Raw genomic sequence first — 26,553 nt, forward strand, 5'->3', positions numbered from 1 at the left:
GGTGGGAGCAATGCCCTGCGGGGATGTGCTCCACAGTGTCTGGCAACACTACCTAGCATTAGCTGTGTGCCCTCGAAAAAAGTGCAGGACATCTTGGGACCATGCAAAATGTCCCATCAGGACCAGCTTTGTTCAGGAGCTTCTGGCATCCTTTCATACCTTTCTTCCAACAGCCATTCTCTGCTGTGCACTCCAGAACTTGCAGGGAGAAAGAACGGATCCTGCCCTTCTCTCCCATGCTCTGTGAACTGTGGTGAGGACCTCACACATGGCAGCAGAGATCAGCTTGAAGTTACTGACAGCGGAAGAAGACTCGGAGGAGCCTGACAGTGTATATGATGATGTGCACCCTGTCATTGGTTTGGGCACTCGGGCATCTCTACAGGGTGGACTGTTGCTTCTGGACTAGAGAAACAAGCACAGATTGGTGGGATTGCATTGTCATACAGGTGTGGGATAAAGCTCACTCGCTTCAGAGTTTTAGCATGTGTAAAGCAACCTTCCTGCAGCTGTGTGCTTAGCTAGTGTCTGACCCACAGCACAGGGACACCAGAATGAAATCTGCCCTCTTGCTTGAGAAGCACGCTGCCATTGCTGTGTGTGGAAGCTGGCAACTCCTAGTTGCTTCCGTTGAGTTGCAAATGAGTTTGGAGCTGTACTATTGCAAGTCTGCAGAGCAATAAATCACATTCTGCTATGGAGGACCACGACTCTGGGAAGTTTGCATGACTTAGTGGTTACTCAGACATGGGATTTCCCAACTGGGAAGGGGCCATAAATGAAACATACAGACTGATTTTGGCACTAACCCACCTTATCACTGAGTGCATCAACTGGAATTGATACTGCTCAATGCTGCTGCAAGTGTTGGTGGATCACCAGGGGCGTTTCACTGATATCAATGTGGGGTGGTCTGTAAAGATCTCCATTAAACGGCAGCAAGGGAGGTTTAGGAAAAACTTCCTGCCTGCCAGGGTGGTTAAACACTGTAAGGAGTAGCTATGGGGGGTTGCGGAATACTAAGAGCTGTTTGGATAGACATCTGTCAGAGATGGTCTAGACAGTGCTTGGTCCTGCCGTGAGGGCAGGGACTGGACTTGATGACCTCTTGAGGTCCCTTCCAGTTCTAGGATTCTATGATTCAGGAGTGGTGGCCTGTACTGAAAGCTTCAGGAGGGGACTGTCTTTCCAGACCACTAGATTACAGTGGGGGGTGGGAGGGGCTGCAGAAATACCTGTTGTGATTGTGGAAGACCCAACTTACTCCTTGCAGCCCTGGTTCATGAAACCGTATAAGGGGCCCATGGACAGTCATACAAATTGCCACATGGTAGTCGAATGCATCTTGGGGAGATTGAAGGCAGGATGAAGTTGTCACTGTGGCTGGCCAGACCTCACTGAGAACAATATTCCCATGGTTAAAGAGGCTACTTTTGACTTGTATAGTTTGTGGAAAGGGGGGAAGTGTTTGCTTGGGGTGGAGCTCTGAGGCACTGTGGTTGGCGGCAGAATTAGAGCATCAAACATTCAAGCTGGCAGTGGAGCTCAGAGCTGCTGTGCACATCAGGATGCACTTTAAAATGAGGGGCACTGAGGTAAATCCCTGTAACAATTGCTTCCGTCCTCCTTCTCCCCCCCCCCCTCCCAATGCAGCACATAGCCAGGAACATGCCTTTAAAGCCTGCACCTGGGGTCACGGTGACTGGCCTGTGAGCTTGTTGAACAGTAACGTGTCGAATGGTTCTAACACTGAAAGTACTGTATCTTCCCATGCGCATACGCTCACGCCCAGCAATGGAAGGGCTGGCAAAGGCTTCTAACTCCACCGGTGGGGGCAGGGCCAGGCACCATACTCCCCAGGGGGAGAAGGGTGGAGTGCCTGGGTAATTTGTACTCCCAGAGAAGGACAAGGAATGTGAGGCCATGCGGGGGAGGGTTGCTAGATGAGGCATTTGGATTCTGCCATTGGCAAGGAGGGGGCAGCCTGCATCAGCTCACTGTGCTGCTGCCCCAAAGATCTCCGTTTCTTCCTCCATGACAGTAACTATCCTCCTGAGGCCTGTCTGGTCAAGGCCTAGTGCTTCTTGTGGGGCCTGAATTCTCTTTCCAAGCACTCTTCCAAGCAAGATACTTACTTGATGACCCATTTAGTGCCTTGTAAACCAAATTCTCCCTTATTTCTGCAAGGGTGTTGCCTCATCTGCAAGCGCTTGGACCCCCCAAGGACTCTGACACTCAGCACAGGGCACAAAAAGGCATCTGTTCACATGGAGCCCTACATTGTAACATGTCACTTCCTATAAACCCCTTTCCCTCTATTTGCACTCGCTGTCCCAGTGGTCTGACAGGAATGCATCCAGCCAAGCACCTAACTCATGGGGAGTGAGGAAAAGGCATGGTGGCCTCAGTGCATATGGGCAAAGGCGGGCTCCCGGCAGCTGACCCCCCGGCAGAATGCGTGATTGGCACCCCTGGCGTGACATCATCATTGGGCGCCCTGTTTAATGCGGTGCCCTAGGCGACGGCCGAGTCAGCCTATACACATGGGCCATCCTTGCATATGGGCAACATGAATTGCAGCTGAAACTAGCAAATTCCCTTTTTAGCACAAAAGTTATGCCCCACATCTCCCCAGCCAAGCAGCCCCCTGGCAGCCATCTCCCTGCTCAGGGTAAGCGAGCAAACCGAGAGCACAAGTTCTCCAGACTAGTGGCTGCTCTAGATATAGCCCACCCGTGTTCTGTTTTGAATCCTGCACAAGTGACTGAGTGGCAGAGGCTAGTGTCCTACAGTGGGTAATGGGACAAAGCTGCTCTGCCAAGGTCTCTTAAGCAGAAAATTTACAAATCTCTCCCCCAAAGTTTCAATAGCTTCTACCTGCAGGATTCCTGCAGCAACATCCTGCTCACCCATAGGATGCGTCTAGACCGGCATGATTTTGCGCAAATACTTTTAACGGAAAACTTTTTCAGTTAAAAGAATTTGCGCAAGAGAGCGTCTATACTGGCATGTGCCTTTGCGCAAAACATTTGCTTTTGCACAACAGCATCCATGCCAGTGTAGACGCTCTCTTGCGCAAGAAAGCTCCGATGGCCATTTTAGCCATCGGGCTTTCTTGCGCAAGAAATTACCGTTCCTGTCTACACTGGCCCTCTTGCGCAAGAATACTTACACGAGAGGGCTTATCCCTGAGTGGAAGCATCGAGTAGTTGCGCAAGAGCCACTGATTTCATACATTACAAAGTCAGTGTTCTTGTGCAAATACTCACGGCCAGTGTAGCCAGGCAGCAAGATTTTGCGCAAAAGCAATTGCTTTTGCACAAAATCATGCCAGTCTAGACGCAGCCATAACGGTTAGTTCAGGGGTGGGCAATAATTTTTAATGGGGGGGTCACTCCAAGATTTTGGCAAGTGGTCAAGGGCTGCATTTCTATGGAGGAGGTGTGGGGGTCTGAAAGGGAGTTTGGGTGAAAGAGAGTTGTGATATGGGGCAGGAACCTGGGGTGCAGGAGAGGATTCTGGCCTGGGGGAGGGCTGTAGGAGGAGCTGCAGCGTCTTGGAGACAGTTGTGACCTGGAAGAAGGGGGGAACGGTACGGGGGGGTGGGGTGGGGGCCTGGGGCAGGGGAATGGGATGCAGGGTCAAGGAGGGTTATGGGGGATTCTGGCCTAGAGGAGGGGCTCTAGGAGGCGATGCAGGGTATAGAAGGGAGTTGTGATGGGGCAAAGGGGTACAGAAGGTTTGGGTGGTGTCTTGGGGCAGGTATTTGGGGGTGGGGTGCCAGAGCCAGGCTCTGGCTGGGAGGTGCTTACCTAAGCAGCACCCAGCCAGCATCCTTACAGGAACCTGAGACAGGCTGACTGCTGCAGTCCCAGGCTGGCTTGCTGCTCCAAGTAGCTCTGCTGCCCGTGGGTGGGGGGAAGAGGCTTCACACACTGACCCTGCCCCCAGCAAAATTTCTCACTTCCTATTGGCTGAAAGCTGGTACAGCAGCCTGCTCCACTCCTCCTCCGCTGCCCTCTCCCATCCCACTGCACCCAGCTTCTCCGAGGCAGCAGGAAGGGTAGCTAGTTACCTGACTGCAGAGTAACAAAATGTAAACTGCTGACCAGCGAGGCTGCTTGTGAATTGTGGACCACTTCCTGGAGGCCAGAATCAGTGATGAAAATGCCTCCAGGTAGTCACACTGCATGTTTGTCAATAACACAGGGTGGAGAAACTTCTGGAGCTAGAAGTTTTTTGTCAGTGGAAGTGGCTGTTTTTCATGACATAAATCATGATGCAGTGTGAACCCTCCTGCAGTTTTGTTGATAAAAGGCACTTTTCCTTGACTAAACTTGCCAATGTAGACACGCCCTCAGTCCTCTAGCATTTGTGTAATCCTACATTGTGATGTACTGTTAGTTCTAATGTGTATCAGCACCAGTGGAAACTTGCCAGATGACTTCAGGATCCTGTCCACTCTTGCAGTTACATTTCTAATTGTTACTGGAGGAAGATCACTCTCCGTTCCCCAGTCTCCGTGTCTGTGTGGGGCTGGGGACTGATACTGCACTGGAAGGCACATGGGGCTTTCTAAATTAATAATTAACCTTTGGAGGGGCTTTACAAGTGTATGTGAATTCTTTAAAAACCTCTGTAATCCCATTCAACAATGGGAAATGCACCATTTATTCAGCCTGCTGTACACGCTGGAGCCAGCTGTGCAAACTGCTTCATACCAGGCCATACAAAACTTTACCAAAATGTGCTCATTCCAATGACTAATTCTTAATTGCAGCACGATCAATAGTCTCACTGCTTGCTCCTTTTGCCTGCTCCAGGCTGCAAGCTCAGTCCTCTTCTCCAGTCTTCACCTAGTTAGTCCCTGCTTGCCACCAGAGTCTGGACAAAGGAAAAGAGAAGAGATGCGGGAGGGGAAGTGCATTTAGCAGGGTCTCTCTCACTTATGCACAGTTCTAGTAAACAAAGAGTGTTGGTGTCCCTCTGCCATTCGACATTCTTACCTCCTCTCTTGCCCTTTATCGAATGGGGCTGCCCTCGTCAAACTCCTCTGTCTTGCAAGATGAGGTACATTTACTGGCTGCAAAATGTGACTGCCCCGAACTCTCTCGAGTGCTGCAGTAGTCCACCTCTCACACAAAAGTAAGAAATGAGCCCGGCATTGCAGGGCCCCTTTTGGTTATGGTGTCTGTGATCCTGAGGAGCACAATCTCAATGAGTATCATTTTGGTCCTGCATGAGCTGTGGCACATGCTCAGTGGTCATGGTATTTGTCACGTAACGTGGATGCTTGGAGGTTTTTGTCACCAAAATCTTTCCAAATCATCTGTGACAATGTTCAATTGTGACTCAACACTGGAAATCCAGACTCCAGTTTTCTTTCTGTCTCTAGCAGTTGGCTCCTTGGCTACGTCTACACTGGCCCCAAATTCCGGAAAAGTCATGCAAAGCAGGTAAGTCAGAATAGGGAAATCCGCAGGGGATTTAAATATCCCCCGCGGGATTTAAATTAACATGTCCGCCGCTTTTTTTCCGGCTTGGGGAAAAGCCGGAAAAAAGCGTCTAGACTGGCGTGATCCTCCAGAATAAAGCCCTTTTCCGGAGGATCTCTTATTCCTACTTTCAAGGAATGATACTTTCAAGTAGGAATAAGAGATCCTCCGGAAAAGGGCTTTATTCCGGAGGATCGTGCCAGTCTAGACGCTTTTTTCTGGCTTTTCCCCAAGCCGGAAAAAAAGCGGCGGACATGTTTATTTAAATCCCCTGCGGATTTCCCTATTCTGACTTACCTGCTTTGCATGACTTTTCCAGAATTAGGGGCCAGTGTAGATGTAGCCTGTCTATGCAGAACTAGAAACACAGATTTCATGTTGTACTACTTGCTTGTTACATCAGGGTGAGTCATTCAGCCTTCCTTAGGTGACTGGATTGACTAACAAACAGTCCCATATAAATGTGGTTCCCAAAGTACAGCAGATAAAGAACACAAATCACTATTAGAAGGAAGCTGCAGTACAAGAAGTCTTGTTGGACCCCCAGCATTAACCATAGTGGTTTACAGGTTGTTCAAGGTCTCTCTCTAAGCAGCTTCTGTTATTAGAATTTAAGTGTCCTTTAGCTAGACCTTGGCTGTAGAAAGGTGTGGTACATGCCGCAGCAGCTTTAGTAGAGTAACACAATAGCTTCAGACTGACATCCAGCTGAGAGGGAAGCAAGGATTAGGGATGTCAAAAAACTGTTAAGTAGGTAACCGTGTAACCGCTGAAAATCTTAGGGGTTTCACACCATGGGCTCTTCAGTCTAAAGCTTCCCGGCAGCCAGTGCAGTCCCAGCTGCTGGCCCTGCTCCTAGAGAGCTGGCTGTGGTGCAGGCTCTGCAATATGAATTTTATACTGCAGAGCCCACAGCACGAGCAGGCAGCTGGCTCTCTGGGAGCTGGTGAGCGCTGGAAGCTGCCTTTTTTTAAGCCAGCTCTCGGTCTATAGCCACCAACCTGGGATGGGAGCATGGCGGGGAGCCAGTGTGTAGCTGTTACGATAACCAGTAAGTTCATACTTATCAGTTATCCATTTAAATGGTTGTACTATTACATCCCTACCAGAGATGAGATTCTAGTCAATTCAGTGGCCTTTGGCCTAAGCTGCTAGAACAGCTTTCTAAATGGGTATCATTAGGCCTATTGCATCCCAGATGTCTGTTGACAGATCCCCAATGGCAAAATGTCCACTAAAAGGGGTGGGCAGGCACACCCAAGGGGGTGAGGAAGGGAGGTTTGCATTCTAGTTAGCTGAAAGCTTTCTGAGTGCAGCATTTTCTAGTGCATCATGTTTTAGACCAGTGGTCACCAACCAGTAGATCAGGATCTACCAGTAGATCTTGGAGCCTCTGACAGGTGATCCTGACTGGTTTGGCTGGGAAGCTATCAAGTGCTGGCACTTCAGTTGCCCCTCCACCCACTGTCATGCTGCTCCTGCCCTCTACCTTGGAGCTGCCCTTTGGGAACCTCTTGATTGCTGTGCAGGCTATGGGAGGGAGACGAGGGAGGCGCTGATATCAGGGTGTCCCTCCTCTCCCCACTCCTTTACCCTGTCTCCACACAGAGAGAAGGGGATGGAGGGAGCTCGGCAATGCAAATCTCTGTCACTTTCACACAGTGTTTGTGTCTCAGTCATTCTCACAGACACGCTCTGGGTACGTCTACACTACAGCACTAATTCAAACTAACTTAGTTCGAATTAGTTAATTCGAACTAAGCTAATTTTAATTAGCGCATGTAGACTTAAAAACTAGTTCGAATTAGCGTTTTGCTAATTCGAACTAGCATGTCCACGTTGAGTGGACCCTGAACCGGGGTTAAGGATGGCCGGAAGCAGTGCCGGCAGGGCATCAGATTAGGACTTAGAGTGTGGAGCTGCTGTCTCAGGCTAGCCGAGGGCTGCGGTTAAAGGGACCCAACCCCCACCCCGGACAGACAGTTCTCAGGGGCTCCCCACTTGCAAAGCAGCCCTGGTTTGGATTGCCCGGAGTACCCACACTGGGCACATCACAGCACTCGGCCATCAGCCTGGCTGCACTTGCCGCAGGCTGCCATCCGGAGGGAGGGGGTCAATCGGGGGCTTCAGGAGAGCTTCCACCCCGAGGAGCCCGCAGAGCCAGCCCAGTCCTCTCCATCAGGGGCTCGTACCCCATTCCTCCCTCACCTCCTTCCACTTACCCCTCCCTAGCCCCCCTTCCTCGTGTACAAAATAAAGGACACATCTCCAAAAATAGAAACTCTCTTTATTGAACAAAACTGGGGGAGACTGGGAAAAGGAGGTGGGAGAGGGGAAGAGAGAGGGTGGGAGAGGGGAGGGCAACTAAAATGATCAGGGGTTTGGAACAGGTCCCATATGAAGAGAGGCTAAAGAGACTGGGACTTTTCAGCTTAGAAAAGAGGAGACTGAGGGGGGATATGATAGAGGTCTATAAAAGCATGAGTGGTGTGGAGAGGGTGCATACAGAAAAGTTCTTCATTAGTTCCCATAATAGAAGGAATAGAGGACACCAAATGAAATGAATGGGTAGCAGGCTTCAAACTAGTAACAGAAAGTTCTTTTTCACAAAGCAAATAGTCAACCTGTGGAACTCCTTGCTGCAGGAGGCTGTGAAGGCTAGAACTAGAACAGAGTTTAAAGAGAAGTTAAATAAAGTCATGGAGGTTGGGTCCATGGAGTGCTATTAGCCAGGGGGTAGAAATGGTGTCCCTGGCCTCTGTTTGTGGAAGGCTGGAGATGGATGGCATGAGACAAATGGCTTGGTCATTGTCTTCGGTCCATCCCCTCAAGGGTACCTAGTGTTGGCCGCTGTCGGCAGACAGGCTACTGGGCTAGATGGACCTTTGGTCTGACCCAGTACGGCCATTCTAAGCTCAGGGCTCAGGGTCAGAGGTCTCAGTGGACCACCTTGATTTTCATGCAAACCTGCTCCTGGGTGGCCAGGCTGGCAGCTATCCTGCCCTAGATGGCCACTTTCCTGTGTCTGGTGCAGAGGTCATGGATGAGGTCCACGATGTCTGCACTAGACCAGGTGGGCGCCTGCCTCTTGCGGACCTGGGCAGGCTCCCGGGAGCCGCCAGCCTAGTCCTGGGAAGAGGTGGAGGGCTGGGTGGCAGCAGGTGGCTGGCTCAAGCCGTGCCAGGTGCAGGGTCTGCTGGCTGGGTGCTGGCAGGCTTGCACCTGGCACGGGCACCGTAGCCAGCCCGTGCCCCTTTAAGTGCTCCGGGGCTGGGAGGGGGACAGAAGAGTTTCCCTGGTCGTGCCCAGAGTGGCCACCAGGGAAAGCTGGGGAGGGCTAGCCTTCCACTAGTTCGAATTAAGTGGCTACACAGCCCTTAATTCAAACTAGTTAATTCGAACTAGGCGTTAGTCCTCGTAGAATGAGGTTTACGTAGTTCAAATTAAGCGCCCTGCTAGTTCGAATTAAGTTCGAACTAGCGGTTCGCGTGTGTAGCGCCTATCAAAGTTAATTCGAACTAACGTCTGTTAGTTCGAATTAACTTTGTAGTGTAGACATACCCTCTGTCCTTCCCGCTCATCTCCTGACCCAGCATGTACATGGGGGGTTGTTACTACTTTTACTGCTTGCAAAGTGGGTTAGTTTTAGTTTGTGACTGGTCTGTGCATTTCATAACTTTCATTTTACTCTTAGGCTTAAATGTAATTCTTTGAGTAGTGAGTTCTCAAACACCTAACTTGTCATGGCAATTGTGCTCCTGAAAGTGGCTGGGATGTCCCTAAGAAAATCAGAGCAGGGGGCCTCCATACCTCCATATGCTGTCCTGTCCTTGTCTGCAGACGCCAGTCCTGCAGCTCCCATTAAACTATAATGGAGAACTGTGTCCAGCAGAAGCCTGTGGGTTCAGAGCCTGTATATGAGGGGCAGCACATGGAGCCACTGCTGTACATGCCAATTGCTTTGGGGAGTGGTGCAGGAGTAAGCCTGCCTTAGCTCTGCTCCTGCATCCCTGGGGCAGCTGTCAGCTGTCCAGCTGATCATGGGGTGGGTAGGACTTGAGCCCACAGTCCTACCCTCCTCCAGGCCACTCCACCTCCCTACCTGCTGAGGGTTCCTTAGCCTGCTTTTCTAATGCAGGAGGCTGCTCTATCCCTGGGGCAACTGCTCTATCCCCTAGTCCACTCAAGGACCCACACTGCCTCCCTGCCTTCAGAGGTTCCCTTGTCCTGTGTTGGTTGTCTGTCCTGATGCTTCTAGGGTGGATGGGACTTGAATCTGCCACCCGGTGCTCCCCCACAGGAATACTGTATCCTCTAGTCCATTCCAGGACCCTGCACTGCCTTTGGTGGGTCGGCTGTCTGGTCATTCCCAGGATGGACAGGGAGAGGACTTGAATCTACGCTCCCCAAGGGAATGCACTATTGCCTAGTCCAATCCAGAAACCACTGCCACCAGGGCATCCCTTATCCTTCCTTCCTAATGCAGAAGTCAGCTCCATCCTTGGGGCACAACTAGTGTTGGCTGCCAGGCCCCTGCCTGAGTGGGGGCTGTGGGGTACTCCACTGCAACCCCCTACCCCAGCCTCATGAAAGTGAATGAGATTCAGGGAAGAAGGGGGATGGAGTGAGCAGGGTGAGGCCTCGGAGAAGGGGTAGAACAGGGGTTGGGTCTCAGAGAAGGCGGGGAAAGGAAACTGGGCAAGGGTATTTGGGTTGGAGGCAGATCTTACCTTGCACTTAAATTGAAAAAGTGATCTTGTGGTTAAAAAGGTTGGAGACCATTGTTTTAGGCTAAAGGCATGGCGTAGAAATGTTCAGCCAGTCACATTTCATGTGTGGGAATGTTAGATTCTGGCATTTCTCTCAGCATGGGTTGTTAGCCACAGAAGGGAGGTTGCTAGTTCAATATAACTACAGTGTTCATTCTACACAAAACAAATGTATACCCCAGCACAAAACACTTCACAGAATTAGCTAATACAAGCATCCCATCCCCTCCCACCACTAATGCAGCTTATGGACCAGAACTTGTTCCTATGTCTGTAGGATTGTGCCTGCTGGGGTAATATCAAAGTCACTAGGCCAAGGCTACAATTACACATTGGATTCCACACAGTCCCTGCCTGTTTCCCTGCTCATTGCCTAGAGCTCAGAGCCTTGGCATTTACCACAAAGTGGGCACATCCACAGCGAGGTATCAGTAATTACACAGACAGCTGCATTTTAAAAATCAAACCCTCAGCTGGAGTCAGAGACATTGTGATATGTAAGATTTCAGAAGTGCCACCATGAATCATTGGTTTTGAAAATTCATCCTAATTTCAGAATCACCATCATCATCTGTGGTCCATGCTACAAATTCAAAGTGCTCCTTTTGCAATTTCTGCTGCCTGTGTTTCAAGACAGGCTGTGGCAGAAGCAAAGACCAAAAGCCCTGAGCTACAGGAACAGGAGTTATAGGCACACCGAAAAGAGTTGTAAACTGGCATGCAGTCAGCAGTGGCTCTGTCTAAAAGAGGAAATCAATTTGTTCCATTTCCTTGTAACATACAGCATGCTGCCGTTCTATGTCCACTCCATTTCAGAGCTGTTATTACGCATGGAAGTGGGAAGAAAGTGCCTCACAAATGCATTTGAAAACTAATTTAGGGAGGACCAGTGAGCAAGAAGAAAAAGAGGGAGTGGCAGTCAACATGCAAGGTCATGGTGGCTTGTTGATATGCCCACAGCAGCTTGCAGGGCTGCTGCCACTGCCCTGTAATTCTACTGACATTGTCCGTTGCAAACACACACACAGCATTTGCTAACAAGTGTATTTCTCTGCCACTCCACTGAGGAGGAAGAAAGATGGTTTCTGGAAACAATGGCCCAAATTCTTCCTTGCAAAGCAGCCCTAAACTGCCCTAACCAACCATAGGCTACAGTCACCTGTCACAGGAAAGGGAGTTCTCCAGAAATAAGGAACAGGAGAATAGCTACTATGCCCTGCTGCTGGACAGAAGAGTACAACTGTGGAAAAGGGGGCATGGACATAACTTTAACATATCTCAGTCACCAGGCTGCCCACACCATGGGGTCACCAGGAGCCAGCCTGCTGCTAGCCTACATCTGGGGATCTAGCCCTGCCCAAGATCAAGGAGCACAAAAATGAAGTAAAGCCACGTTTGTACCTCTTCCTCCTCCTGCGAGTTCCTTAGCTGCATCTGAGGATTTGGATGAAGATCTGTATAATGTAATTCTGGCATTGCGTTGTTTTACCACATGATCTCTAATTGGGTGTATGGAGGTCCAATATTCTCTAACTTTTACTATAGTCCCTCTCTTTCTGTAACTGCTCCTGCATGACTGAAGGCTGGGCTTCATGGAATCCATTTCCCTCCAAGGAAATTATACCGGCTTTCCACTACTTAGCTGGCAAGTGCTTATAAAATCTTCCTGCATCATTGAAGTTAATTAAGCAGCTGTCACAGACAGTACTCTGCCCTCATCACGCATTGCCTTCCTGATGCTTGCAGGGAGCAGTAAATAGAAATCTAGATGACATCGTTGCCCTGACATGCATCCCGGGAGGTATGCTGCCTGCCAGGGGCTGGTAACCGAGACATTACAGAGAGATCGTCAAGGATTATCTGGCCCTCTAACTACTACCCCATGCTACTCATCCATGTCGCACTAATGCTACTGCAAGGTGTGACCATGAGCAGATCAAGAGTGACTACAGGGATCAGGTGGATGAGGTAGACAAGGCTTTCTTCAGACAAATAAGAGAAGCTTCCAGATCACAGACCCTGGTTCTCATGAGCAGGGCTCGACAAATCCGCTTAACTACTCATCTGGGGCGAGTAGATTTCAGCCGGTTGCCCCGTTCACTGGCGGTTCGCACATGTGCAGTGCGGGTCTTGCGCATGTGCCGTGCAGGGCTGGCAAGTGGTTTTCACCGCGATCATCGAGCCTTGCTCATGAGGGACTTTAATCACCCTGAAATCTGTTGAGAGACTAATATAGCAGTACAGGGACAATCCAGGGAATGTTGGAGATAACTTCTTGGTACAAGTGCTGAAGGAATCGACCAGGAGCCATGCGCAGCTTGACCTGCTGCTCACAAACAGGGAGGAACTAATAGGGGAAGCAGAAGTGGGTGACAACCTGGGAAGCAGTGATCATGAGATGGTAGATTTCAGGATCCTGACCAAAGGAAGAAAGGAGAGTAGTAAAATACAAACCCTGGACTTCAGAAAAGCAGACCTTGACTCCCTCAGAGAACTGACACGCCGGATACCCTGGGATGCTTACATGAAGGGGAAAGGAGTCCAGCAGAGCTAGCAGTATTTTGAAGAAGCCTTATTAAAGGCACAGGAAGAAACCATCCTGATGCGCAGCAAGAAAAGCAAATATGGTAGTTGACCAGATTGGCTTAACAGTGAAATCTTTGGGGAGCTTAAGCACAAAAAGGAAGATTACAAGAAGTGGAAATTTGGACAAATGATTAGGGAGGAGTATAAATATATTGCTCGAGAATGAAGGGGAGTTATCAGGAAGATGAAAGCGCAATTGGAATTCCAGCTAGCAAGGAATGTGAAGGGGAACAAGAAAGGTTTCTGCAGGCATGTTAGCAATAAGAGGGTGATCAGAGAGGGTGTGGGGCCTTTACTGGATGAGGGAGGTAACGTAGTGACAGATGATGTGGGAAAAGCTGAAGTACTCAATGTTTCCTTTGCCTCTGTCTTTACGGACAAGGTCAGCTCCCAGACTAATGCACTAGACAATGCAGTAGGGGAAGAAGGTGGACAGCCCTTGGTGGGGAAAGAACAAGTTAGGAACTATTTAGAAAAGCTAGACATACACAAATCCATGGGTCCAGTTTTAATTCATCCGAGGGTACTGAGGGAGTTGGCAACATCATTGCAGAGCCTTTGGCCATTATCTCTGAAAACTTGTGGCGATCAGGAGAGATCCCGGATGATTGAAAAAAGGCAAATGTAGTGCCCATCTTTAAAAAAGGGAAGGAGGACAATCCAGGGAACTACAGATCAGTCAGCCTTACCTCAGTCCCTGAAAAGATCATGGAGGGGATCTTCAAGGAATCCATTTTGACTTGGAAGAGGGGAAAGTGATCAGGAATAGTCAACATGGATACACGAAGGGCAAGTCGTGCCTGACCAATCTGATTAGCTTCTATGATGAGGTAACTGGCTCTGTGGACATGGGAAAGTCAGTGGATGTGATATACCTTGAATTTAGCAAAGCTTTTGATACGGTCTCCCACAATATTCTTGCCTGCAAGTTAAGGGAGTATGGATTGGATAAATGGACTGTAAGATGGATAGAAAGCTGGCTAGACTGTCGGGCCCAACGGATCGTGATCAATGGCTCGATGTCAGGTTGGCGGTCGGTTTCTAGAGGAGTACAGCAAGGATCTGTTCTAGGACTGGTTTTGTTTAACATGTTTATTAATGATCTCGATGAGGGGATGGATTGCACCATCAGCAAGTTTGCAGATGACACTAAGCTAGGGGTAGAGGTAGATACTCTGGAGTGCAGGGATCAGGTCCTGAGTGACCTAGACAGACCTAGACAGATGAGAGGATTGGACCAAAAAATATTTGATGAGGTTCTACAAGGACAAGTGTAGATTCCTGCACTTGGGATGGAAGAATCCCAAGCAGAGTTACAGACTGAGGACCAAATGGCTAAGTAGCAGTTCTGCAGAAAAAGACCTGGGGATTACAGTGGATGAGATGCTGGATATGAGTTAACTGTGTGCCCTTGTAGCCAAGAAGGCTAATGGCATATTAGGGTGCATTAAGAGGAGCACTGCCAGCAGATCTGAAGAAGTGATTATTCCCCTTTTTTGGCTCGGGTGAGGCCACATCTGGAGTATTGTGTCCAGTTCTGGGCCCCCAACTATAGAAAAAATGTGGACGCATTGGAGAGGGTCCAGTGGATGGCGACCAAAATGATTAGCAGGCTGGAGCGCATGACCTATGAGGAGAGACTGAGAGATTTGGGTTTGTTTAGTCAGCAGAAGAGAAGAGTGAGGGGGGGATTTGATGGCAGCCTTCAACTTCCTGAAGGGAGGTTCCAAAGAGGATGAAGAAAGGCTGTTCACTGCTGTGATGGATGGCAGAACAAGGAGCAATGGTCTCAAGTTACTGTGGGAGAAATCGAGGTTGGACATTAGGAAAACCTATTTCACTAGGAGGGTGGTGAAGCGCAGGAATGGGTTACTTAGGGAGGTGGTGTAATCTCCATCCCTAGAGGTTTTTAAGTCTCGGCTTGACAAAGCCCTGGCTAGGTTTATTTAGTTGGAATTGGTCCTGCCTTGGGCAGGGGGCTGGACTTGATGACCTTCTGAGGTCTCTTCCAGCTCTATGATTCTATGATTCAGGGCTTTGGGAGTACCGGTGAAGGAGTTTGGATTGCAAGTGGTGTTCTCTTCAGTTCTTCCAATCAAAGGTAGAGGCAGAGACAGATGCGTCCTGGGAGTGAATGCCTAACTGTCGCCAGGACTTTATCATGGGATGCTGTTTCAGGAAGGATAGCTAAGCACAGATGGGGATTCACATATTGAGGAAGGGGGAGAGAGTATTTATATACAAATTGGTAACCTAGTGAGGAGGGCTTTAAACTAGGTTTGACAGGGGCAGGTGACCAAAGCACACAGCTAAGTGAAAAACAGAGATCTGGGAGATGAGTCAAAAATGTGAGGGAGTATGGGCTATAATAGCAGAGTTAAAGAAGAGACAAGACTGGGGGGGGGAGCAAAATCTAATCAATATCTTACTTGTCTGCATACAAATGTAAGAAGTCTGGGGAATAAGAAGGAAGAACTCAAAATGCTAGTAAATAAACACAACTATGACAAAGTTGGTATCACAGAGACTTGGTGGGATAATACACACAACTGGAATGTTGGTATAGAAGGGTACAGCTTGCTCAGGAAGGACAGGTAGCTAAAAAAGGAGGTGTTGCTTTATATATTAAAAATGTATACACATGGGCTGGGTCTACATTGGCACCCTTTTCCGGAAAAGGGATGCTAATGAGACAAGTCGGAATTGCAAATGCCGCGGGGGATTTAAATATCCCCCGCGGCATTTGCATGAACATGGCTGCCTCTTTTTTCCGGCTCGGGGCTTTGCTGGAGAAAAGCGCCAGTCTAGACGGGATCTTTTGGAAAATAAAGCCTTTTCCGGAAGATCCCTTATTCCTGATTTTAAGAGGAATAAGGGATCTTCCGGAAAAGGCTTTATTTTCTGAAAGATCCCGTCTAGACTGGCACTTTTCTCCGGCAAAGCCCCGAGCCGGAAAAAAGCGGCAGCCATGTTCATGCAAATGCCGCGGGGGATATTTAAATCCGCCGCGGCATTTGCAATTCCGACTTGTCTCATTAGCATCCCTTTTCCGGAAAAGGGTGTCAATGTAGACACAGCCTTGGGCTGAGATTGAGATGGACATAGGAAACAGACTTGTTGAGTCTCTCTGGGTTAGGAAATAAAAAAACAAGGATGATGAATATAAGGAATGACACAAGTATGTAGGGACAAGATTAGAAAGGCGAAGGCACAAAACAAGCTCAATCTAGCTAGAGTCATAAAAGATAACAAGAAGACATTCTACAAATATATTAGAAGCAAGAGGAAGACCAAGAACAGGGTAGGCTCATTGCTCAATGAAGAGGGAGAAACAGTAACAGGAAACTTGGAAATGGGATAGGTGTTTAATGACTTCTTTGTTTTTGTTTTCAACAAGAAGGTTGGTGGCGATATGCGGAAGATGATAAGCATAGAATTCCAACAGTGAGGTGCTATAAAGCCACTGTTACGAAATTATTAGTGACCAATTACATTTTAGCAGATTTCCTCTCTCTACCATTAGCCTAAAGAGAGAAAACCAAGATAGCAGATACTGCCGAAAGAACAAATAAGAAAAACGAGAGTTCCTGTAATCAAAGTAAGAGTAAAAAATAGAGTATTTATAAAACAGAAATGCTCTATTTCTGCTCCACACAAGTAGGATCCTTTAAATCTATTTTTTATCCATGTATATCCGCAGATGTGGATGCGGATATCTACAGCTCATTTCTGCTGATGCAGATACAAAATTGTGTATACTCACAAGGCTCTACACACAAGACACTGGAAGGGAGAAGATATGATGCATTTCACAGTTACGCTGGCACCAAAATGTCTGAATAGCATGGAGGATAGATTCAGGGTAGCTGTCACAATAGATTGGGTGCTTCTGCACAATCATTTAACTTCAACAGGTTCGTTTTAATACTTTGAAAAGATATCTGACTATTACTAACAAGTAACCAGTTACACCATATGCATAGCAGGCCTATCACATCAGACAAATTATATACCACTGAAAGAGGAAAATGCTTTATCAGTAACATGCTTAATATACACTTCCAAATAGAATTCTTATTGTACAGCTTGTTTTGTATTTGATTAACCTAAACACAAATAAAAGATGTGCTAATTTCTCCCAAGTATGGAAGAGTGAATTTGCAGGAATTGAGAGCATTTTTGTACTTTGCCAGACAGTAGAGCTCCTATAAATTCTGGCATTTGTGGAGATGTGCAACAACTTGATCCTGCTTTGACCCCCATGCTGTAATGTTGTGCTTTTTATCAGTGAATTACCCATCATGGCATAACCAATTCACCTCCTTCAGGGAAAATTATATGATAATACAACTCAACGTGGGGAGTTTCCTACCTAAACAGAGATTCTATTAACCTTACCTGCAACAGATGGATGAATCTTCATTACAGTGCTACTTTAGTGAGGACTACTTGTGCTAATAGCAGCATGCAGAGTTTGTTCTTCAAAGACTTCAGCTCTTTCTTGCATTCCAGCAGCTTTCTGCAACACCATCAGCACGAAGTGGCACGAAAATCCACTTTTGCTGGTCACCAGACTATTCCCACTCCTAGGGGGATTCATGGATGACAAAGAGCTTTTATGCCACTCCCTATTGCTGTGGCCAATGCAGTGGGTGTATATATAGCCTTTGTGACTCTCTGCTGCAGCAATCCCCCTCAGCCATGGTGCAGCTCCATCTTGAGCACCCCAAGATCCTCAACTGCAGCCATGGATCCCAGTCATAATTTTTCTTTGTCTCTGCCTCTTCGTGGTGCAATCTTTTCTCATTGTCTACACAGGGGCTTTTACTATTTCTGGCAGAAAGTATCCTCCTGATCAAGGAAGATTTAACATGCATCAGCTGCTATAGGCCAAACTCAAGGTCAGACAGTGTGAGTCGAGTGGGAATTCAGTCTGGAGGATGCATTCTCAAGAGCAAATCAGTATCCTCACTGTTACATTTCCCAAATTAAAGACATAAGATGTAATCAAAACCTATTGGTTTAGGAGCTCTGGAATAAAGGAAAATTAGCATAGAAATGTTGTTTTACATTTCCTTTCAATAAGTACTGAAAAAAAATCAAGGCTTTATTTGAATAAATGTTACACAACAGTCTTAACATTTACCTCTGAGCAAACCTTAAATGTGAATCATTTCCCTGCCCCCCATTCAAGTCTACAAAATGAAGGAGGCATAGTGACCATTCAATAGCAGACAAAAAGGGTAGCATGGAGCAAAGCTTAAATATTAAGCAACTAAAGCCAAAAAGTGAAAAGCAATACATTACTATACTTCTCAATCAGTAAAATATCCCTGACAGTTTCATTTCCAAATGAAAATCTGGTTTCAAATAAAATGGCTGCACCACTTCCCATGAAAACAAAGTAATTTTTATGTGCACATATAGCTGGCTACCTTTTCTATTTTTAAGCTATTTGCTTAATTTACCCATATTATACAGCACAGAGACCTGCATTTCTCTCACAAAATGTTCTATATACTCCAACTGATGTGTGCTAATGCTCATGAAGGAGAGGCAGTAAAAGCACCAGTTTAGGAGTCAGATGTCATATAGGCAGGCACTACTGGCTTCCACTACATCTGGAATAACCCTGCTATTACTGTCCTGGGCCTTTTTCCTGAGCAGAAACTGTTTTGTGCTGTGTTGTCTGGTGTGGTTTTATGTTTTGTTTTCATGTGGATAAAAGTGACTCCCCAAGAGGGATGAGACCCTCATCTATTTGTAATATAATCAGGGTTTATATCTGTAATATAATCAGAGGTAAAAGGCTAGCACATTAACTCACTCCACCCTGTCTCATCCTCTTCAAGGCCATATCTACACTATGAGCTAGAGGTATGATTCCCAAATTGCCTACACCTAATTGCACCAGTATACATAGCAGTATAGGTGTGGTAGCATGGGTCAAACCTGCTTGAAACTGGTGGGTTCATACTAGGCCCCACTAAGCTAAGCCTCTGCAGCTGCTATTCATGTTACTGCAGCTCCACTGCTATTTATACTCATGCTAAGCTCAATGAAAATTAGCATGACATGTATGCAAACTGGGAATCATACACCTAGCTTGTAGTGCAGACGTAGCCTAAGATGCCTTAATTTATAACAAAGCCTAGTCAAATGTTGGGCAGTGGAGCAGGACCAGACTGTTGCCCTCTGCTTTGACTACATTAGCAAGGGAACAATAGTTACTACTCTGTTTTAAAAAATCTGTAGTTTATTATGAAAAGTAGTACAATTTAAATTTACTGTACAGCAACAATGTACAGCTAAAATTATTTTTGAAAGATATAGGTGCTATGGTTTCAGTTTCTGGGTTTATAAATAAACTATGAAGTTACCAATAACCAAACTAATATAGGTACTACATCTCTAATATAGAACTGCCTTTGTATGTGCCATCAATATATCTTTCCTGGATTTGGCTTATTGTTTCCCCCACTCTGCTAAACATATGGATTTGTTACCAAATACCAAAGCAAAAGGAGGCAACTATACAGCTATAATCACCATGATTTGAAATTAAAGGCTATTTAAATCATGATCCATGCACAGAGGTAATGAAACCATATTTGTGCCTTTGGAAACCAGAGCCCCTTGGAAAAGGTGCTCTCTCTTCAAATATTCTGTACAAAGATATCTTACATTCCCTGATGAGACCAGACCATAATAAGTAGGAAAAGAGTTTAGTACAAGCCTTTGCATTTGGAACTTGTACTTTATTAGATCTTTAGATTATGTGCACATCTTCATTTCTCCAAAATAAATATTTACTCTCCCAAGTCAGGCATCCAGTGAATCCCCTTCTATCATCAACAATAGAAAATATGATTTATTTTACAAGAAAATGTGCACACAATGTTAAAAACTATCAGTGGTAAATAAATTAAGAAGCCTATATTCTAGCAATATGCACAACATTCACTAATTTTAGCTGAAATAACTACAGGCAGTCCCCGGGTTACGTACAAGATAGGGACTGTAGGTTTGTTCTTAAGTTGAATCTGTATGTAAGTCGGAACTAGCGTCCAGATTCAGCCGCTGATGAAACTGACCGCCAGTTCTGACTTACATACAGATTCAACTTAAGAACCCCAAGCTTCCCCAAGTCAGCTGCTGCTGAAACTGATCAGCGGCTGATTCCAGGAAGCCTGGGGCAGAGCAACTCTGCCTCGGGCTTCCTGTAGTCAGCGCTGGTCAGTTTCAGCAGCGGCTGACTTGGGGACGCCTGGGGCAGAGCAGCTGGGGTGCTGCTGGGTTGCTCCAGTAGCACTGCTCCTCGGCGCTACTGGACCAACCCAGCAGCACCCCTTCTGCTCTGCCCCAGGCATCCTGATTCAGCTGCTAAAACTGACCAGCAGCGGCTGAATCAGGACCTGGGGCAGAGCAGCTGGGGTGCTGCCGGGTTGGTCCAGTAGTGCCCAGAGCGGCGCTGCAGGACCAATCGGCAGCGCCCCAGCTGCTCAGCTCCAGGGTCCAAAACAAAAGCCTGGTCTGCTGGGGGGGGCACACTAGCTGTGCCCCCCCCCCCCCCCCCCCAGCAGACCAGGGACACGGGGAGCAGAGCCGCAGCGGCAGCGGGATGCCGCGCCTCTGAGGCTTTGCTCTGGCAAAGCCTCAGAGGCGTGGGACCCCCCCGCAGCTGCGGCTTCAGTCCCGGTGCCCCTGGTCTGCTGGAGACGGTCTCCGGAGCAGCTTACGAACGGGGCTTTCTCGCCCCGGAGCTCGCAGGTAGCAATCCGCTACCTCGACCTCCGGGGCGAGAAAGCCCTGTTCGTAAGTGCAGATCCGACATAAGTTGGATCCGCGTAAGTCGGGGACTGCCTGTATCACTAAACATCATTTGGAAAAAGGAAGAAAGAAGATAAAAGATTTGACATTCTAATGTTGATGTACTGTTATTCAAACAAGTTGATGCAATGCAAATCAAGCAGATGGCTGGACTCTCCCAGCCCTACAGTTCTGTGATTTTATTAAATCAACTACCATTAGAAACACTAATGGAAAAACTTGTTGTGCTAGCTGCCTGCATGAGATCTAGTCTGTTCTGGAAGGAGGAAAAACAATGACCTGGCAAACTACTGTAATCCTATCTTCTCAGTATCCATTCCTGAATCCTGTACATTCTACAGCATCACAAGCAAATCAGAACAGCTATACTGTCAGAGATGTATCCCTTCTTGGTGAATATTTCATACAATCCTCAGTTCCCATAGTGTTACATCAGCATAAGTAAAAAACAACCATTTTCACAGGGGAGGATTTTCCCCATATATTAGAAATACGTGGAGTTGCTGTTGTCATACTGCTATCACCTCTCTTAGAAACATTGGTCTCATTTAACAAGACTCTTCATATTTTGTAATACAGATGGTTTAGCAAATGCTTTAGATCACAGGTTGCAGCTTTGCTAAAATCCAGACTAACTAGTAACTAACCCTTGTAGAATGGAAAATGCAGTGCTAAAATTAAAAATCAAAACAAAAGTTCAAATGTTAGTCATCTTTCCAGGCAATTGGCTCCATCACTAGAGCCTGTCAAACACTGATTAGACTTTCATGTTAAAAAAAATATTTGCAGTGATTCTTCATACTAATAATTCAAGTGGTTCTTTGCACATACACTTTGTATAGTCTCTCCCCATCTCATGTGTCACTTATTGCAATAAAGTTCTATAAAATATTTCCTAACATCTTTTCAAATTCCAGAGAAAATGTACAATAGATACAGGTGCCCCAGTACGGTTGGTAGGGGTGGTTTTGTTTGTTATACCTTCACCCCCCACACTCTCTTCCTTCTCTTTACTCCTTGGTGAGGATTTCAGAAGAAACGTATGACAATTCAGTCTCAAATTTTTGTCATTCCTGATGAGCTGGTGTTCCTCATGGCAGTGTAGTGAGGTTCCATAAAAACAGCAGGTGCCTAGTGTCTCTGAGCTGAAAAGGGAAGAAAGAGAGGAAATGGTTAAACTTCTTCCTGGATATTGCATATGTGGCAAGCAGAATCTGAAGTTGTCAGAACAATTATTTTTTAATCTGTTACATTTTGTGCATTCCTCAGTAAGAGAAGTGGGGAACAGGAGTTGAGAAGAGATCTTAAAATTGTTATAAAAATATGCAAGTGAACAGACTCCTCTTCTGTTTGGAGTTAAAGCCCAAATCACCGTCCCAGACCATTTTAAATATCACACACTTTCAACATCAAGCATTAATTTAAAATGTCAGAGAAGCTTAAGGGTAATCAAAAGGGAATGATTAATATACAATGCCTGTGGGACCATGTAGAACTCATTGATAAATAAGTCAATGCCAACATTTGACTACAGAGAACTAAAAGCATGCAACAGAGCAGCAAAAATAGAACTACTGAATAATGGTGCCTTTCAGCAACCACTTGGTTCATGGTCAGCAATTGCCCCATGATACAGATGAAAATGGCAACTGAATGGGAGCAGTCCAAGTAATAAACAGTTTTTCTACAACACCATCACCAGTAGCTAACAAGTACAGTATTACAAAGATTCAGTGTTATAGGTGTATTTGCCATTTCATTAGGGTTAGGAAAGTGAAGGAGGTTCCAGCGAAACCTCTGCCCAATTGTGCTGACTCTTTTTACAATCCTGTTGGAGCTTTCTAAGACTAGAATTGTTTTAGACATTAGACATACATTTTCCATTCCCTCCAACACTATGACTTAAGCAATATGTCCAGATTCACCGAAAAGACCAAAGGTGGCCTAAGACCTGAGGCTGTTGCTGAAACTTCAGAGAAGAGAGGAGAAGGGGAACTTGAGAAATCAGACGGGGTGGGATGAGAAGAAAGGGATGGAAAACAGAAGGGCAATGATGTGACACAGGAGTGGGCAAGAGATGTATATTTAGGAACTTCTCAGTGTGAAGATGTCCAATGTGACTAGAAAGTTGGCTGGAATGGCGGCATGAAAGCTTCAAAAATAGCTCATTTAAATAGCTCTGCCCTGCAGTAAAAGAAAGTGAGCTGGAGTGAGAATCTGGGAGCGTTTGGGTGCAAAAGGGAGGAAGGGAGGAGATTTGTGTTTCCAAGGTCAGATACATCCAACTGCTGCATCTTGGCCTTTTGGCCAAACATCCGTTGCATTGGTTTTAATTTCAGGTATGTCCTCCACTTGGGTACTTTGTTCTATCTTTGCAAGAAAAGTCCACATGCCCTTCAGAGATAAATGAATGAAGCAAGCAGAGCTTCTACAAAGAAAAGGATGCTAACCTTACCCTGTCACATAGGGAGCAAGTGCTGATTTTTGCAAGTGTATTTTGCAATTGAAATCAAATGACATTTATTGTTACTAGGATAACCACCGTGCACAAAGTACTAAGAAAAACTTACATTTGCTTTCCAAATATGTTAAAATAGACTGTCTAATCTCAAAAATATGACAGGGTGCCTAACCCACAGTACTGGTCTTGCACTTCCGTGGCTGGCAGGCCCAGGGCAGCAAAAAGGCCTGTAGAAGCAGCCTAGGATTAGAAAAGCATTGTATTAATTAGCATTACTGCACTCAGAAAATCTCTCTGATGGAAACCTCCATAAGTATTATAGAAACAAATTCTTGACAGAAATGACAACAATACTACAAACATGTAAGATTATTACAGTTTTTCTCAATGTGTTTAAATTGCCTCCACTCAACCCAGCAGCACAAGCACATATAGAAGAACCACCCTGTATTTTAAAAGTCAGTAGATGCACAGCCAATAAGCCGTACTACAAATTCAGTTTTTATTTACCCTTCAACAATTCACTCACACTCAGTCAACTAACTTCCGTGGCTTTTCACGGGAGTAAATGAGGGCAGAATTCAGCCCAAGGATTCTAAGCTGTAAACTAACATTTGGTTGTTTGAAATAAGTATTGGGCAGAGGCATTTACAAACCATGCGGTTTTCTACTCACCTTCAACAGTGCTACAGAAATTTAGTAACAGTTCTAATTTAAGACCAAATGCTTCCTTTAAATGCAGCTTTTTTGCATCGAATGAGTATACAGTGTTGCCTTTTTTTTAAAACACCTGGCCTCCCAATATCCCAAGTGACATTTTCATAATATCCTAATCTTCAGTTAGTAGAATGAGTTAAATCAAAAATACATGGAGCTTGTGCTACTGCAAAAGTCAGCGTACAGAAGCGCCTTCGTAAATCCTGAGTGCTTACAAATGGACATTTCAAAGCAGCCTCTCTTGTCAGAGTTTACGTGTCATCTTCAGTGACAAAAAAAGCATTAGTTTAGCTTTATGTCCTTTAAGACAAGCTGTTCTATAACAGCAGACCACATTTTTTTTATTATTTTTAGAACAACCCATTGTTGTTCTAAACCATATCTGGTTTACTAGGTCTAACAAAATAAAATAATATTGGATCAAATTCCTCCAAGTCCATAAACCATAAAAAATAAACTCTTTTATGATACTCAAATACTCATTGCTGTTAAAAACCTTCCAGAAAAATTTACAAAAATATGCATATAAAACATAAATACCTTCCAAAGTAATAAATACTAATTTGGACCTCAGGTCAGGAAAGCCCTTAAACATCTGCTTAATTTTCAGCATGTGCTTTAAATTTAATTGACTTCAATCAAATTAAGGCACATGTTTAAAGTTAAGTGCTATCCTGAATATGGATACTCTCTTGGATCAAGACCTTAGGAACAAAATAAAATGCCAGTCTTTTAAGTAACAAACATGTTCTTTGAACAGCGAATCCCAAATTGGTTTTAATTCTCCTCGTTTCCAACTGCTAAATAACATTAAGTGTAACTTCAACAACATTGAATACTTTCCTAATTTTAGTTGTCCAGGTAAGCTATTGCTATGATAGCCACCAGTAAGTTATGTATCTGCAATGGTAGGAAGACGCGGTCCACAATCACAATTGGAAAGCTGGTGTCCACAAGACTGTCTCTATGAAGATATGGATGACACTATGAAAAAGTTTAATATCCTCATCTTAAAAGACAAATACAGTACTCATTTTGTTAAAAAACATTTTTAACTTTAACCAGAGCTCTGTTGTTATTTCAATATGATCATATTAAGTATAAAGCAAATCTTGTAAGCCAATCTGAAAAGGAAATTTTCTTGAATAAATTGAAGTTAATACACATTGACCTTATCACCAAGTACCTGTCAGTGGAAATAGCTGAAATGCACTGTCTGTACATGAGGAACAGGTGCACCAAGTTCAAATGGAAGTAGAAAATTAAGTGATGAACTCATCAGTTCTAACCTAACTTGTTTTGGGGGACAACTGATGACATAATACCCCCATCACTTTAGTCAGGGCTTAAAACAGACAGACCTGCTAACTTCACTGTTAACTTCAATGCCCCCAATCTGAATCCACAGTGGTCTATCAGATACTGTAAGGAAGCAGCAGGACTCCTCACTGTCTGATGTAATATGCTGCCATTTGTTGAGACCTATGATAGAAAAAGCCAAGTTAACAAAAACAGAGCATTCATTCACAATGGTTGGGGTTTCCTTGCAGGGGTAGAGGGGAGGGCTTGCCTATCTTCCTGAATTCCTTCTGAGTAGATTTCTTTAGCTTTACAGAAAGCATGAAACTGCATGGAAAAAGAACTGAAATAAAATGGAAAATAAGGAGGCATCATCAACCTTTTAAGAGCTTAAACTAGACTAGGCCTGCAGAGCTCAAGTCTTTCCCATAGCAGTAACATTTAGCAAACAGAACTAGATTCTAGCAATTATATATCATACATATAGAAGGACTTTGCATTAGATACAATGCGACCCTTTAAAATATTTTATTAGTTGAAATAATTATCTAGAATAACTGAATGTCACAGTGCTTGCTTCACTGTGGACCTGCACCTTGTGCTGTCATTTAGCTGTCAAAGGAGCCTAAAGCACCACCTTTAGACTGGGCCACTTTGAATTGGTGTAAAAGTCAACATAAGGAGCAAGACAGAAGTTAATCAGCTCCATTTATTTTGGTTTTCACCATATTGCAGAGTGTGACATTTAAACAGCTGACTTGCCACACTGGCAGAGTGACTGTTAATGTACATCTGTGGTTAACTATCACCATGCTCACTCTCCTAGATTTTTCATCCTTCCTAAGAAAGGACATCACAAAAGCATCTGCTGACCTCCCCTGCCAGAAGGTCCACAGAAAGGACACTAAACTCTTTTTCAGAGCTTGAAAATCCTATCTTTAAAAAGGAAGGCAGCTGAGATTGTGTCTTACCTAGTGAAAAATGCTTCATGATACTGTGCGCTGTATTTGTACAAGCCACCAAAACTTGCATTCTTAATTGTGGTAATTTGCTTTTAAAAACAACAGATTGTAAATAAAGTCATCAGTTTCTGTACTTTGCTTCTCGTTCTTTATTAAGAGCAATTACATAAAAATGTGGAGTGGAGTGGGGTAAAAAATCTTTATTTTTTTAAGCAAGTGTATGGTCCTTCAAACGATTCTTCAGTTGAGGTAAAAAATGTTCTGCCTAGGACAGTGGTCACCAAAAAGTAGATTGGGCTCTACTGGTAGATTTTGGAGCCTCTGACAGGTGATCCTGACTGGTTTGGCCAAGAGGCTATCAAGTGCTAGCACTTCAGCTGCACCTCCCCCCACTGCTGCACCCTTTGCCTTAGAGCTACCCCACCCTGGGAGCC

General features: G+C 45.5%; 1 protein-coding gene across 2 annotated transcripts in view; it reads left to right on the forward strand.

The window, feature by feature from the left end:
* TTC1 (tetratricopeptide repeat domain 1) overlaps positions 1-26,204 on the forward strand; it is a 92,360-nt gene extending 66,156 nt beyond the window's left edge. The window contains exon 8 of one of the 2 annotated variants that reach the window (XM_025178503.3): positions 25,984-26,204. In XM_025178503.3, the coding sequence (XP_025034288.3) occupies positions 25,984-26,084 (101 nt within the window). In that variant the 3' untranslated portion in view covers positions 26,085-26,204. Of the gene's footprint in view, positions 1-173; positions 703-25,983 lie in introns of those variants that run through there. The other variant, XM_025178504.3, reaches the window with a different exon arrangement.
* Positions 26,205-26,553: the final 349 nt, after the last annotated feature.

Source organism: Pelodiscus sinensis, chromosome 16 (genome assembly GCF_052426305.1).
Source record: "Pelodiscus sinensis isolate ZL-2025 chromosome 16, ASM5242630v1, whole genome shotgun sequence".
Classification (NCBI taxonomy): domain Eukaryota; kingdom Metazoa; phylum Chordata; order Testudines; family Trionychidae; genus Pelodiscus; species Pelodiscus sinensis.